Genomic DNA, 14,898 nt, shown 5'->3' on the forward strand with positions numbered 1-14,898 from the left:
TTAATCTGGTTAACTGGGTCTCAATGCATTTGTGTTTTTTTCATGGCAGTGCATTAATTAACTTTATTTGCATAATGTCAATAGCAGTCAAACTGGGGTCATATTCATTAATGTACACAGTAGCAAAATGTCGTAAAATATTTTATATGGGAAATGAAAACGAGGGTTTCTTATTTGACAACTTCAGGCAGTTCTTCCCAGTTATGGTGTGTATTCTTCAATTTAGTGTCTAGTGAAGAGCTCTCCAACAGGTGGATAGCGAGCTACCAAGCATTTCTGAAAGTAAATGCATTTTTTTCCCCACGTGTCCCATCTCAAACTTTCAGAAACATAAAGTTCCCGTCTACTATCCAATCAAAGCCTGACATTATCCCACTCCTAGTTAGCAACTATTGGGTTAAAAAGCCCAACGTAATATAAACTCAGCAAAAAAAGAAACGTCCTCTCACTGTCAACTGCGTTTATTTTCATCAAACTTATGTGTAAATATTTGTATGAACATAACACAACATTCCAACAACTGAGACATAAACTGAACAAGTTCCACAGACATATGACTAACAGAAATGGAATAATGTGTCCCTGAACAAAGGGAGGGTCAAAATCAAAAGTAACAGTCAGTATCTGGTATGGCCACTAGCTGCATTAAGTACTGCAGTGCATCTCCTTATGGACTGCACCAGGTTTGCCAGTTCTTGCTGTGAGAGGTTACCCCACTCTTCCACCAAGGCACCTGCAAGTTCCTGGACATTTCTGGGGGAATGGCCCTAACCCTCACCCTCCGATCCAACAGGTCCCAGACGTGCTTAATGGGATTGAGATCCGGGCTCTTCGCTGGCCATGGCAGAACACTGACATTCCTGTCTTGCAGGAAATCACGCACAAAACGAGCAGTGTGGCTGGTGGAATTGTCATGCTGGAGGGTCATGTCAGGATGAGCCTGCAGGAATGGTACCACACGAGGGAGGAGGATGGTCTTCTCTGTAATGCACAGCGTTGAGATTGCCTGCAATGACAACAAGCTCAGTCTGATGATGCTGTGACACACCGCCCCAGACCATGACGGACCCTCCACCTCCAAATCGATCCCGCTCCAGAGTACAGGCCTCTGTAACACTCATTCCCTCGACTATAAAGTTGAATCCGACCATCACCCATAGTGAGACAAAACTGCGACTCGTCAGTGAAGAGTACTTTTTGCCAGCCCTATCTGGTCCAGCGACGGTGGGTTTGTGCCCATAGGCGACGTTGTTGCCGGTGATGTCTGGTGAGGACCTGCCTTACAACAGGCCTACAAGCCCTCAGTCGAGCCTCTCTCAGCCTATTGCGGACAGTCTGAGCACTGATGGAGGGATTGTGCGTTCCTGGTGTAACTTGGGCAGTTGTTGCCATCCTGTACCTGTCCCGCAGGTGTGATGTTCGGATGTACTGATCCTGTGCAGGTGTTGTTACACATGGTCTGCCACTGAGAGGACAATCAGCTGTCCTTCCTGTAGCGCTGTCTTAGACTTCTCACAGTACGGACATTGCAATTTATTGCCCTGGCCACATCTGCAGTCCTCATGCCTCCTTGCAGCATGCCTAAGGCACGTTCACGCAGATGAGCAGGGACCCTGGGCATCTTTCTTTTGGTGTTTTTCAGAGTCAGTAGAAATGCCTCTTTAGTGTCCTAAGTTTTCATTAATTGCCTACCGTCTGTAAGCTGTTAGTGTCTTAACGACCGTTCCATAGGTGCATGTTCATTAATTGTTTATGGTTCATTGAACAAGCATGGGAAAGATCTGTGAAGTTATTTGGATGTTTACAAATTATTTTTGAAAGACAGGGTCCTGATAAAGGGACGTTTCTTTTTTTGCTGAGTTTATACGCCAATTAATTTCCAGCAAAATTACCCATCTGTCTGTTTCACACATTTGTCTATTACTCCGTATGTAACCAGCTAGCGTTACTAATGATAACCTTCTTGTGGATAGAAGTTAGCAGTGTGGTTAGGTTTAGAAACAGATTTTAATTAGAGACATTGCAGAAATAGGTGGAGTTTATGACTTTGTGGCTGTAGTAACTAGTGACGACTCAGAAACATCGCTTGACAGACAAATTCCTCTTTTGCTTTATTAACTAGTGATGACCCAGTAACATGCTTGACCGACAAATTCCTCTCTTGCTTTATTAACGACCCAGTAACATTGCTAAACCGATACATTCTTCTCTTTTGCTTTATTAATGCTCAATTAAAGGGGAATTACTTTTTTTTTAATCACTTTTATTTTATTTTTTTCAGACCTCAAAATTGGTCTTCTGATTTGATTTCATCATTGACATAGACTCAGAACATACATTTTTGTGGGGCTCTAAGAGTTGTTTATTAACCATTATTTTACCAAGTATAGTACCAGTCAAAAGTTTGGACACACCTACTCATTTCAGGGTTTTTCATTATTTTTGCTATTTTCTACATTGTAGAATAATAGTGAAGACACCAACATTATGAAATAACACATGGAATCATGTAGTAAACAAAAAAGTATATTTGGGATTCTTCAAAGTAGCCACCCTTTGCCTTGATGACAGCTTTGCACACTCTTGGCATTCTCTCAGGCAGCTTCATGAGGTAGTCGCCTGGAATGCATTTCAATTAGCAGGTGTGCCTTGTTAAAAGTTAATTTGTGAAATTGATTTCCTTCCTAATGCATTTGAGCCAATCAGTTGTGTTGTGACAAGGTAGGGGAGGTATACAGATGATATCCCTATTTGGTAAAAGACCAAGTTCATATTATGGCAAGAACAGCTCAACTAAGCAAAGAGAAACGACAGTCCATCATTACATTAAGACATTAAAGTTTGAACATTTTTTTTCAAGTGCAGTCACAAAAACGATCAAGCGCTATGATGAAGCTGGTGCTCATGAGAGCCGCCACAGGAAAGGAAGACCCAGAGCCACCTCTGCTGCAGAGGATAATTTCATTAGAGTTACCAGCCTCAGATTACAGCCCAAATAAATACTTTACAGAGTTCAAGTAAAATACTAATTTCAACATCTGTTCAGAGGAGACTGCGTGAATCAGGCCTTCATGGTCGAATAGCTGCAAAGAAACCACTACTAAAGGACACCAATAATAAGAAGAGACTTGCTTGGGCCAAGAATCACGAGCAATGGACATTAGACCGGAGGAATTCTGTCCTTTGGTCTGATGAGTCCAAATTTGACATTTTTGGTTCCAACTGACATCTTCGTGAGATGCAGAGTAAGTGAACGGATGATCTCTGCATGTGTGGTTCCCACGATGAAGCATGGAGGAGGAGATGTGATGGTGTGTGGGTGCTTTGCTGGTGACAATGTCAGTAATTTAGAATTTAAGGCACACTTAACCAGCATGGCTACCACAGCATTCTGCAGCGATACACCATCCCATCATCTGGTTTGCACGTAGTGGGACTGTCATTTGTTTTTTTTTAACAGGACAATGACCCAAAACACACCTCCAGGCTGTGTAAAGGCTATTTGACCAAGAGGGAGAGTGGTCGGGTGCTGTATCAGATGACCTGGCCTGCACAATCACCCGACCTCAACCCAATTGAGATGGTTTGGGATGAGTTAGACCTCAGAGTGAAGGAATGCAGCCAGCAAGTGCTCAGCATATGTGTAAACTCCATCAAGATTGTTGGAAAAGCATTCCTCATGAAGCTGGTTGAGAGAATGCCAAGACTGTGCAAAGCTGTCATCAAAGCAAACGGTGTCTACTTTGAATAGTCTCAAATATAAAATGCATTTAGATTTAACACATTTTTGGTTACATGATTCCATATGTGTTATTTCCTAGTTTTCATGTCTTCACTATTATTCTACAATGTAGAAAATAGTAAAAATAAAGAAAAACCCTTGAATGAGTAGGTGTGTCCAAACGTTTGACTGGTACTGTATATTGACAGAAAACACACCTCTTGTGCACCAAAGATCCGGGGAAGAGTTGCAGGGTAGAGGATAAGAGAAGAATGTGCCTATGTAAAAGCTATGAAAAAAAAGGAGTAGCTTGCCACATGTTTGATTTTTTTTTTAAGTAGCTCTCATGCTAGAAAAGGTTGGAGACCCGTGGTCATACAATCTAGGAGTCTGTTTTGAGCAGACACCGTAGTTATAAGAAATAATCCTCTCGGGGGCAGTGTGAAACAATGTCTGAGCATTCATATAGAATTTACGGGACCATCATCACTACTTGTATGTTTTTATAGGTACAGTATATTAATATTACACTGTACTAAAGCATTCTATTGAAGCCTGTTTTAAGCTTGAATCTCTAGTTGATTAATCATCTTCCTGAATAACAAGGGGTTGTGTACTCCCTATGTTAAATTATAAATCCTACACAGTTACATTTCCTTGGTGTACAACCTTAACCATGACTTGCGGCTGAGGAGGAGGTGGTTGAGGAGAAAATGAATGGCTTTGTGTATGCCAGTGGCATCTGCTTGTCCATAGCCAACTTTATAGGTCACTTTCTAATCTGTTGTCAACGCCATTAGCGTTCCTCTGTGAAATGATTGACCTCTTCCAATGCGCAAGCGTCCATGTTTACGCCTTCTTCTAGATGTGCCAACTGAATCACTATTCAATCTTTTGGTGTTTTTTTTCCCCCCCTTGAATGTATCAACATTTCGTTAATGAGTATTTGTGATGTCTAATCTCATGTTCATTCATATTCTGCGTAGACTACCCATCAGAATGAAAGGACACTGGGGTTTTTATTCCGTCTCTGACAACAGTGGCTGCATGTGTCGCATAGCAGAGTCATTGCGTTACATTTGATGCCTGCTCCTATTAATTAGCTCCATTAATAACGTTTGCATTCAGCTGTGTGTGGGCCTGAGTGGCCAGAGGGTGAGACAGGGCCACAGGGGTCACTCAGAGGAAACATCTCTCTCTCAGACCTTACAATGGCTTCTTTGGGAGGGTGGCAGTGCCTTCGTCCTCAAAGCCTTTGTGATGTCTAATATTGATGTATTTTGATGAATGAGAAAGTTGAATCATATGCATTTTCTGAACCGCTACATGAAGAGACTCCCATGACGATATTGCTGGTCTGAATGAGTCAGTCTCTGTGGTTTACAACGAGAAAACCCAGTGAGTCAACTAGAGGCAGATTGGGACTGCAAGATAAATAGACAGACGAGTCAGTGAAGATCACACAGGCTATTGTATGCAGGTGGGAGTCATCAGGTTGGTATTGACCCCTGGGTGACCCTGCTGTAATGGGTCTGCTAAGATGTTCTACTGAAACCTGTCCAGATAGCAAACACAACCAGCCAGTTAGGTGTCTGTAATCCCATCATCTGTAGTACGTACTACTTAATCAACACTATACAGTACTAACATAGTCACACAGGAATAAACTAAATATGGAGAAGCTAGGCCTATTATTAGCCTAAGAGCTCAATATTTTACAACGCTTACACTGTAGTACAGTGACTGTAATTGCCTATTTCTGTGTGTTGATTGCTACTATCAATGGTTGGCTGTGTGTGTTCCATTCAGACTGACTCTGGTAAATCACAAAAGGCAACTTATTCCCTATATAGTGCACTACTTTTGACGAGAGCCCTGTGGGCCCTGGTCAAGAGGAGTGCACTTTAAAAGGAATAGGGTGCCATTTGGGACACGTGCCGACTCTTGTCTACTGTTCAAAGCTCTGTTTCCTCAAGCTTTGCTCCCCGTCCTGCCCTCCCAACGAGTTTTCCCGTCCAATACCTGGCTGGGAGGTGTTGATGAGCTGATAAAGGAGCTCGCTCTCTATATACCCACACAGCTGGGCAAACTCAGCTGTGAGGAATTACTCCTCAATCAATAACCAATACTAACACAGCAGGAACTCCAAACTTCTGGAACAAATTTTGGAACACTTCTTTTCTCAGTAAAAAAAAATAAATGCATAATGCATTTGGTCGAACATGAATGAGAAGCATGGTACACTGTTAAACACATCACACTTTATAAATGTATAGCTGCAACGCAACACGTCTGTGTTTCCTGAACAAAAAGACACTGCATGTGAATGTGAACAGGCAACCGGCACATGTGGATCATAGGAGAGCTATTGGATATAGAGAGATATTAGAAAAGGCATTATGGCTAATAGAAGTGGAATATATTGCAAAGGAAATGCTCTTCATGCCTGGAGCACTGTGGTGATATTTACAGGCATGTAATTGCTCTGACATAGAACTTCTTAGGTGCTATGTAGGCCTAATTAGTATATATATAGCATGACTACTAACCTGGACTGAATTACATAGCCACAAATGCCATTGCAATTACTAAGAGCTCTACTTTCTTCCCATAGTGAGCTCAGTAGCCTTTAATGTTGTTGCCTTTTATACATTTGACTCATAAAGGCATACATGTTGTTGAGTTGCATATAACATAGTATAATCCAGAAAGACCTGCATTATAGTGTGTGGTTCATGTAATCTACACATGTTAGTAGGCTATTATACACTTTTGAAGATTCTGTCTTCCTCCTTGGTCTGTCTGACAGGTCGGGTCATGGGAATCGCAATAGCACTATTGGATCTGTGCAAACGTGCTGGGAGAGCAAACAAACCAACAAGGGGATCGTATTCATAAACCTTTGAAACCGCGCGTTAATCAGTATAGGCAGATACACAACACAAGTATTATTTTCAAAGGCTTGAACTCATCCGATTGCCATTCGATCTGCTAAATATAGACATGACGTCGTGACTAATTAAAATAACCTGCTAGTTCGCACAATGTACGTTATGCACCACAATATGCATTTAGTCATCAACATTATTGCATCCTGTGCAAGATGACAGACTTCCCGACTATGTGTTGATCAAACAAAATCAACAGTCTTTATCAAAGTTATACTGAGACCTGAAGGTAAATGATGGGGCGGCAGGGTAGCCTAGTGGTTAGACCGTAGGAATAGGAACCGAAATGTTGCAAGATCGAATCCCCTAGCTGACAAGGTAAAAATCTGTTGTACTACCCCTGAATAACCCACTGTTCCTAGGCCGTCATTGAAAATAAGAATGTGTTCTTAACTGACTTGCCTGGTTAAATAAAACATAATGACCTCTAAACTAAAACCAAATTGTCTACAAAATGGGATCATAGTTGGAAACGTGTGTTTAATAGATTCACATTCGTCAGCATGGAAAAACACATTTATTTAATGTCGCCTGTACCATGGGAGACGGTAAACAATAATTTAGCATGCAGACATGTAGACATTTTATAAACACAGTGTACAAAAATAAACGCATAACATTTTTCTGCACGTAAATGGTAGGCCTATATGACGCAACATGTGTAAAACCACACAATGTTCAAAAACATGACACAAAAGAAAATGAAAAATGTGGCATGTCTGAATTTACAATTGGTCGCCATATCAAAATATTATGATAATAACCCCTATAGTGGAGAACCCATATGATTGTAGTGGACATTAGGGTCCTAAAACAACAGTGAAAACATGACATTGTCACATAAAACCATGCAATGTTACAAATAATGTACCTCAATACTACCTTCTAAAACGTCAATCTGACCTTGCTTGCTAGAGCCATTCTGCACACACTGAATCTCAGTCAGGCATGGATCCTTTAGTGTTTTCCAAATTATTCTCATTTAATTTCTGAATTTCCGGGTAGGTTTTAATGGTTTTATTACTGTAGGCCTACATGCATCGGTAGTTTATGGAGTGTATAGTTTTTCAAAAATGCACGTTTCCTTGTCCCACGTTTCCTTGTCCCTGTCTCAAGGTTGTGGACTTATATCACTGGTGTGGTTTCTCTCGTCGTCTGAAGAGCAATCCGAGGAGTTGTACAGGAAGTTACCACCGTCATCATCGTCACTGTCCCCGAAGTCTCTTATTCTGTTACTTTTTGCAGAACCAGTCTTTTGATAATCCGTTTGTTCCTGTCCGTCAGATTTCTCCTGGCCGTTTTTGTTGTTTTTCTTATTCTCTGCCTCCTGCGCGGCTTGCTCTTTGGCCTTCTTGCTCCGTTTCCACTTCATCCGCCTGTTCTGGAACCAAATTTTCACCTGAAAATAAAAATAACAAATATTTATGAGGCAATGTTTTTAATTTTTTTTTTTTATTCAATTATTAATTGGCCGTTTTTGAATACGCGTAAGCGCCGTGCGTAATAGGCACCTCCAGCACCACCTGACTTGACTATATAACCCACAACTAAATAACAGTGTAAAACTGATTGAATAGCCTAATAGTGGTATGTTTTACAATGTCTCTCAAACAAACATGTATTTGTTAGAAATGTAGCTCTTATATACCTGCGTTTCAGTCAGCATCAAGGATGTAGCCACTTCAAAGCGCTTTGGTCGCGACAGATACTTATTCAGTTTGAATTGATGCTCGAGCTCCAGGAGCTGCTGACTTGTGAATGCAGTCCTTGGTCTTCTGCACTTTCCAAGCAAGTTTGATTGGGCCTGAGCTAGAAAACAAAATATAAGTCAATGTCTAGTAATAAGGTCAAGAAAAAAGCATGACAACGGGCGTGCATGTTTTTACATTAGGAATATTCACGCATTTGGATGCATTATTCGATAGGCAGTATATAGCAGACCTAGGCTATATTAATAATCCTTATATGCCTGCAAAACGGAGGAATAATAGGCATATGGGTCCTAATTGAGATAGGTTTAAATTAAATTGCTATGATATTGGCTTGCAAGATACAATTTTGTAATAAGCAAATTGAAAAACAAACGGTAATAATTTTAGGTTAAAATGGGGAATTTGTTGCTGAATATTAAATGGCGAAAAGCTTGAAATGAAACCGATTTAAATTGAACATATATAGAGACCACATAGCCTTTGGGATAAAAAATGTCTGCGTTTATGCACACTGCCTTCTCAAGAAACAGTACGAGTTCCGGTTCAAAATTGCCAAAATATTGTTAGAGCCAACATCTAACATTGCCATAGAATAAGTACTCAATGAGACCTAAGCTATTTGCCACCTCATTTTGAACAAATCTGTTAAAACGAACAGGAACAAAAAGGCAGTATCTGGTGAGCAAACAGTGTGTCGGCTGTGGGTTTCACACTCTTCTGTCACTTTCCCACTGTCCATTATCTGTCCATTTTAGTTCCTCTCTGAAAACCTATCACCCTCTCTCCTCTCACTCAAACAGCCTTTTTGTCTGGGAACATTTCTTCAAGTCACGGGGCCATAACGTAAAGGCACCAATGGATCAATAATGTAAAATGCATGAATTTACTCGCCACGTGTAAAGCAAAAACAATTCTTTATTAGAAGTCCAAAAATAATGTAAAAGCATAGACGACAAAACGATGAAAAATAAACAGGTATACTCACAATACTCACAGTTAAAATCGGGCATTTTGGGTAGCATCATTCCCGCTGTGGAGACTCGCAGCCAGTGGTCGAGCTGAAAGGTCCCGGCAGACAGTTTGAGGGAGTCACTGGGATGGTGGTGATGGGACCCATGAGGATATGAATAGGACAGGGCAGGGTGCTGCCCGAGGGAGTAGGTATACATGGGGTGGCCGTAGAGAGCCTGGGGAGGGATCCCTGCGCTACTCTGTGGATGTAATCCAACAATACTGTGGGGACTGTTCAAGAAGCCCGGTTTAGGAATCAAACCACAGGAGGAAATCCTCGGTGGAGACGGAGTCTCAGTCCTTAAAGAGTCGGCATTCAATTCTGAGGCTTGTACACTTCCGGACGATGAAATGGAAGAGGAGGATAAAGAAGTCACAAGCGCAAGCGGAGATGTCTGCACCTTCGGCGGGTCAACAGCGAGAAGCGCATCGATGCGGAAATTTGTAGATTTCTCCATTTGAACCAGTGTCCCCGTCCTTTGCAGACGTTGAACAGTTAGTTGCCTATGAAAACGATGTTGAAGTGTCGTTGTTGTTCCACCTCTCAAAGTTTTTGATCTCGGTTAAGGTGTGAACGGTGAAACTCCACATGACACTTAATTCCTATTCGGTAGGGGATTGGTTCCACCCATTTGGCATGGAGTTGTCCCATTGGTCAATTCAAGACATGTTCACGGTGCGTTTTTTACGCCACATTGCATACCTCTCCAATAAATGAACCGCCCCACTTTGGTTGTTGTTTTTAAATAAGTTTTTTAAAAAATCATATTTTCATTATACAAGGAAAATGATCGAAATGTTGCATAAAATGGATACATTTAAGAAAAAAATTTAGTATTGACATTATTTCGAGTTACAGTATGTAACTTTAATTTAATTCCACTGTGAAGACTTCGACGCCTGGTGATTGCAACCATGGGAAACTATTAAAATGTTTGTTTTTTTGTGTGTACATCTTTGTGAAGAGAATCGTTTGCCATTCACCGTAGTGACAGGGCTCGTTATTGTAGACTACAATATATATTTATTTATTTCTGCAATGTAAGACAATGGGGTGGGCATCGAGGGGCCAGGGGAATCCTAACTTCAGATCCGCGCGCAATTCCAATTTTCGACATTGTCGCATGCATTTCATAGGCCTACATTTTGCCCCACAACCATGTAGGCCCATTCAATATTTTGGATTTTCATGGTTTATCTAGCCTACGTTTTCGTCATTTTGGTAATGACATACATATTCCCCAAAATATTTTGGATGAGGCCTATACAGTAGCATAATAGTAGCATTTTGTTATGTCTGAAAACGTATGCCTTCATCGCGCCATGCAATACGTATTCCTCCCCCCGAAAGTTTAACGTCACAAATGAAAAACTGTGTCTATGCATGACCCGGAGATCTTACGAGCCCAACTGGGAAATCTAGCTGAGAGCCTGCCTTATGCCACTACCCAAACCCGAGAGATCGAAAAGTCCTACATTTCTTGCTCTGTCCCACAATATAAATGTGAAATGTAGGCCTAACTGTCTTGATATCATGGAGTGCATAGCCTCCCGGAACCCTGAAAAAATAAAGGTTATATGATGACTGGAGTTTTTTTGTGTGTTCTGGGATGAACTCAATGCAACACATTTTCATCCTTTAATTATATTTGACTTTTCAAAGTGTATTAAATGATAAAATATTTCTAATTAGGGTAAGACCATATATATTTGAAGATTCTGAACTGACCTAGCTGCCCCCTGGATCTATCTATTCCTTTATGTCTCGGCTTGCAGCTGCTAAATGCACACCCCGCCTCATGCTGTAGACTTCGTTTTCCAAGAAAACATGCAAAACCACGACACATGTTTGAGATTTTAGGCTCTAATGTATGGCAATTATGGAAACGCAATTATGAAAGTGCACTAATTGTCATCAATTGAGACAAAAATGTGTGAAAAATCCGTAGTAGCCGGATACAATTGAGCGCACAAAATATGAAGCATAGATTAGTTAGTTATTTGAGCTATAGTTTCCGTGTAGGCCTATAGCTCTGGGGTGGTTGCCTTTTGGTCTAATAAGCCACTTAAAGTTAATGGAAGAAGAGGTCAAGATGAGAATTATTGACACCCTGTTGCCCTTAACTTGTCTCCCAATAAAGCTGATTAGTTTTTGTCAATTCATCAGCTAACCACTCTCTTGGGAACGGCGCAGACGTTTATTTTCTCTGGGGAAATCAACAAGTCACTGGGTAGTTCCAAGTAAAGGATCACCATTTAATTGGAAACCTTGATAATATCATGACCGATTACGGAATAATAGCTGAGTCTTAGATTGATGTGTGGCATCATGTAAAGTGAATCCACGTATGCACCACAAAATTAGAAGGCTTAAACCTGAACCTAAAAGTTAATCAAATAATGGCATTGGGGTTATCTTGATATGACTTTTATCTCGCTCAGGCCTCAGATCATTTTCTCCTTTCGACATTTCGAACATGGATTAATTTGTATTTTTTTATGATGAGCTTTGAGATCCATTAAGAAAACGTTTTGACAGTCCAATTTCGGTAGTTTTGGAATTTATGAACAGCATCTGTGCCTTCTGAATCACTAAAACATCTCGCTTTCATTATTTTCTTAATATCTTAACAGTGCCACACCGTTAGATCTGTGCTTTGTCCCCACCCCCGTTTTAATTTCATTAAGGGGCCACATGAATATTTCTATTAAAGCACCAGTGAAATATGAAGCCATTTACTATTGGCCTGCACCAATCACGGAGATTTATTCCCCTTTTTCATCACATCAACAGGAGGTAAAATTAATATGGCACCCTGAGATGGAAGAGGACCCTAAAACCCCAGTCTTTCCTGAAAGGTGTTCATTTGCGCCGTAATTACTTTCACAATTAACTAAAATACAAATCAAAGTGACAAATCGAGATAGTTTATATATTAATTACCCTCGGTAAATGTGTTCATTGTGAAAATGCAATGTAAAGGGGACCTGCACTGTCTCTTCTATTGCAATAAACACATTCAATTAAATTGGCACAAATGACCACTGGCTTGAAATGTATAGGACTGTTTTTAAGCACATTTGTGGCACATAATCATTTTCTCAATGTCATTTGTTGAGGAAGCAGAGCAGGCCTATTTCTTTCCATATAAGACCTTGGACGATAGACTCCATTATTGAATATCATTAGTGGGAAGATTACATTCTGCAAGACCTGTGCATATGCTTTTTGTAGACTGCTGGACCTGAGTAGAGATCTAATTTCTCTGCATCACACGCAATATGTCTAAACGTCCTTCTTGAAATTCAGTATTGCTGGCTAATTTGTTGGAGACGTGCCATCAATTTTGTTTGGCTGCAGATAACTATTGATCATTTATCTCAATGTCCTTCAGCATGGTGACATGAACCACTCAATAGAATGTAGCTTGTGTTATAGGCCTATTATAATGCAGATCTTGTTTTATTTTGGAGGAAAATAGCAGTCGTTTTTAAGGTTCTCATAAAAAAAAGTGACCAATTGCAATGGCCTAATAATTTATTTTGAGTAAACATCCAATGAATGAAAATTATTCAAAACTTAAAAAGTTTTATTCAAAATTGTTGATAATTTTCTTTCTAAGATAAATATCCATTATTGTTTATAGTGCAACATTGTTAAAAATAAATTATTATTAATATTATTATCTATATTGGTGTTATTGTTGTTTAGGCCAATCACAACGTCATTAACAACAAGTAGCCTAGGCCAATCATCAACACCACCATCCACTTCCGTCATCAACCTATAGTCTGCTGGAATTATACCCTTAAAAAGTTATAGGTTTACCTTTCTGTAATCCAACGTGTTTACGGTGAAACTATTTTATTTCATGAACCCAACGAACATTTTCAATTCCATGGAGTGACGGTCAAATCAGTCTGCTTTCGTGTTGTAAAATTTCAACCAAACGAGATGACGCGAGATAGGCCATTCATTCCGCCATGACACGAGACACCGTGATTGACGATCTGAAATGTTATCGAGGGAATCTTCGAAAGTTTGTTTCCAATTGACAATGGAATTGATTCATTGTGCACCTGTCAAAGTGTTAAGAAACCATGTTTATTATTTAATAGAATTACTTTACAGATCTTCGAACCTGGCTATTTTAAGTTATTAGGCCGACGTTCACTTTTTTTTTCTGAAGGAGTGCTATTTGTTTATTTGGTTTTGCAGAAGCAGCAGCTGGTCAACCTGCATGCTAATAAGAAATCTCGCTGTGATTTGTTATTTAATTAATATATTGCCTTCATGGATTTTTAAACACAAGCAAAGAAAATCACAACTAATGGATGTGACAAAACAGGGCGCTATTTAAATATAATAAAGAATAAAGTGCACTTGTGTTCAGCACAATGAATGTTCAATGCCTTCTGCTCAAAGGCAATACATTGATGATGACACAGTTGAGTATGATTAACACTATCACTGTTTAGACTTTTACATCAAGTGTTTTTAAGAAAAAAATATACTAACATTTGCACCCCCTAAAGCGTCTTTTTATCCATTAGCAAACTGCAATGAATTTCCTTGAGGAGCATCCATCACCCAAAAACCCGTTTCTCCTTATTTTCTGTCAAGCCTTTCCATTTCGTATTCAGGGGAAATGTAGTGACGTGACATCCCACAGACAGTACATTATGATGATTTATTTTATAAAAAGACACTTCAAACCTGTGTGCTTAAATTGATTAGATTAGATGTAGCTACAACACCATGCAGTCCTTCATTTTTCAACGCTGAATTAATCTTTGACAGGCCAGAGGTTTATGGTATCTTGAAATGTGTACCTCTAGTCCCGATCTTGATGTCTTGACTTGGTCCTGAGACAAAAACAAGTTAACATGTATAAGCACAAAATGTGAGGCCATAATGGGTGCCTTTATCCTTTGTCCATTACTGTGGCAACTCTAAACAGCTAACTTACCACTTGTGATTTGTCCAGGTTAAGAAATTGTTCAGCTGTGCAGTGTGAATGTGTTGGTAAGTTTTCATGGAAGTGTTTCAGACATAAATTATTGTGGGGGTGAGCAGGTAAACTGAAAACTTGATGTCTGAAATTTCTGCAGATCACTGTAACAATAAAATAATGAAAATATCTTGACAATGATATACTGTATGACTTCTAATTGCACATACAATGGCACAAATGATTGACCTTCTTTGACTTAATGGAGGGTGGAAAGTGGCTTAAGTATCTCAGGAGAGTTACTGGATTAGCTCTTTATATCTCTTTTCACACAGAAAAAGGATTACATCAATCAATCCTTCTGAACAGAAATGGGAGATTGAGGGAACAGTAGTATTGGTCATCAAAATTGTTAAAAGGTTTTAAAAACAATTCTAATAACTGCAACAGTTGGACAATGGATCCGAACTTTTAGAATTGTAAAAATCCTTCCGATATTGACTGAATTATAGCACAGACAAATAATGGAGGTTAGCGATTCAATTTAATGTAAA

General features: G+C 39.8%; 1 protein-coding gene across 2 annotated transcripts; it reads right to left on the minus strand.

Annotated features, from left to right (window-relative positions):
- Nucleotides 1-7,129: 7,129 nt before the first annotated feature.
- On the minus strand, nt 7,130-9,971 carry mnx1 (motor neuron and pancreas homeobox 1). Of its 2 annotated transcripts, none has more exons than XM_036944286.2 (3): nt 9,376-9,971; nt 8,318-8,478; nt 7,130-8,068 (listed from the first exon to the last, which is right to left on the minus strand). In XM_036944286.2, exons 1-3 carry the CDS (start codon nt 9,848-9,850, stop codon nt 7,781-7,783), a joined length of 924 nt encoding a protein of 307 aa, XP_036800181.2. In that variant the 5' UTR covers nt 9,851-9,971; the 3' UTR covers nt 7,130-7,780. The 2 variants fall into 2 exon arrangements, with proteins under 2 accessions (XP_036800181.2, XP_021418715.3); XM_021563040.3 differs by having other exon boundaries at nt 9,367-9,971.
- Between the last annotated feature and the right edge of the window lie 4,927 nt (nt 9,972-14,898).

Source organism: Oncorhynchus mykiss, chromosome 15, assembly GCF_057628025.1.
Source record: "Oncorhynchus mykiss isolate SJ-2025 chromosome 15, ASM5762802v1, whole genome shotgun sequence".
NCBI classification, from domain to species: Eukaryota; Metazoa; Chordata; class Actinopteri; order Salmoniformes; family Salmonidae; genus Oncorhynchus; species Oncorhynchus mykiss.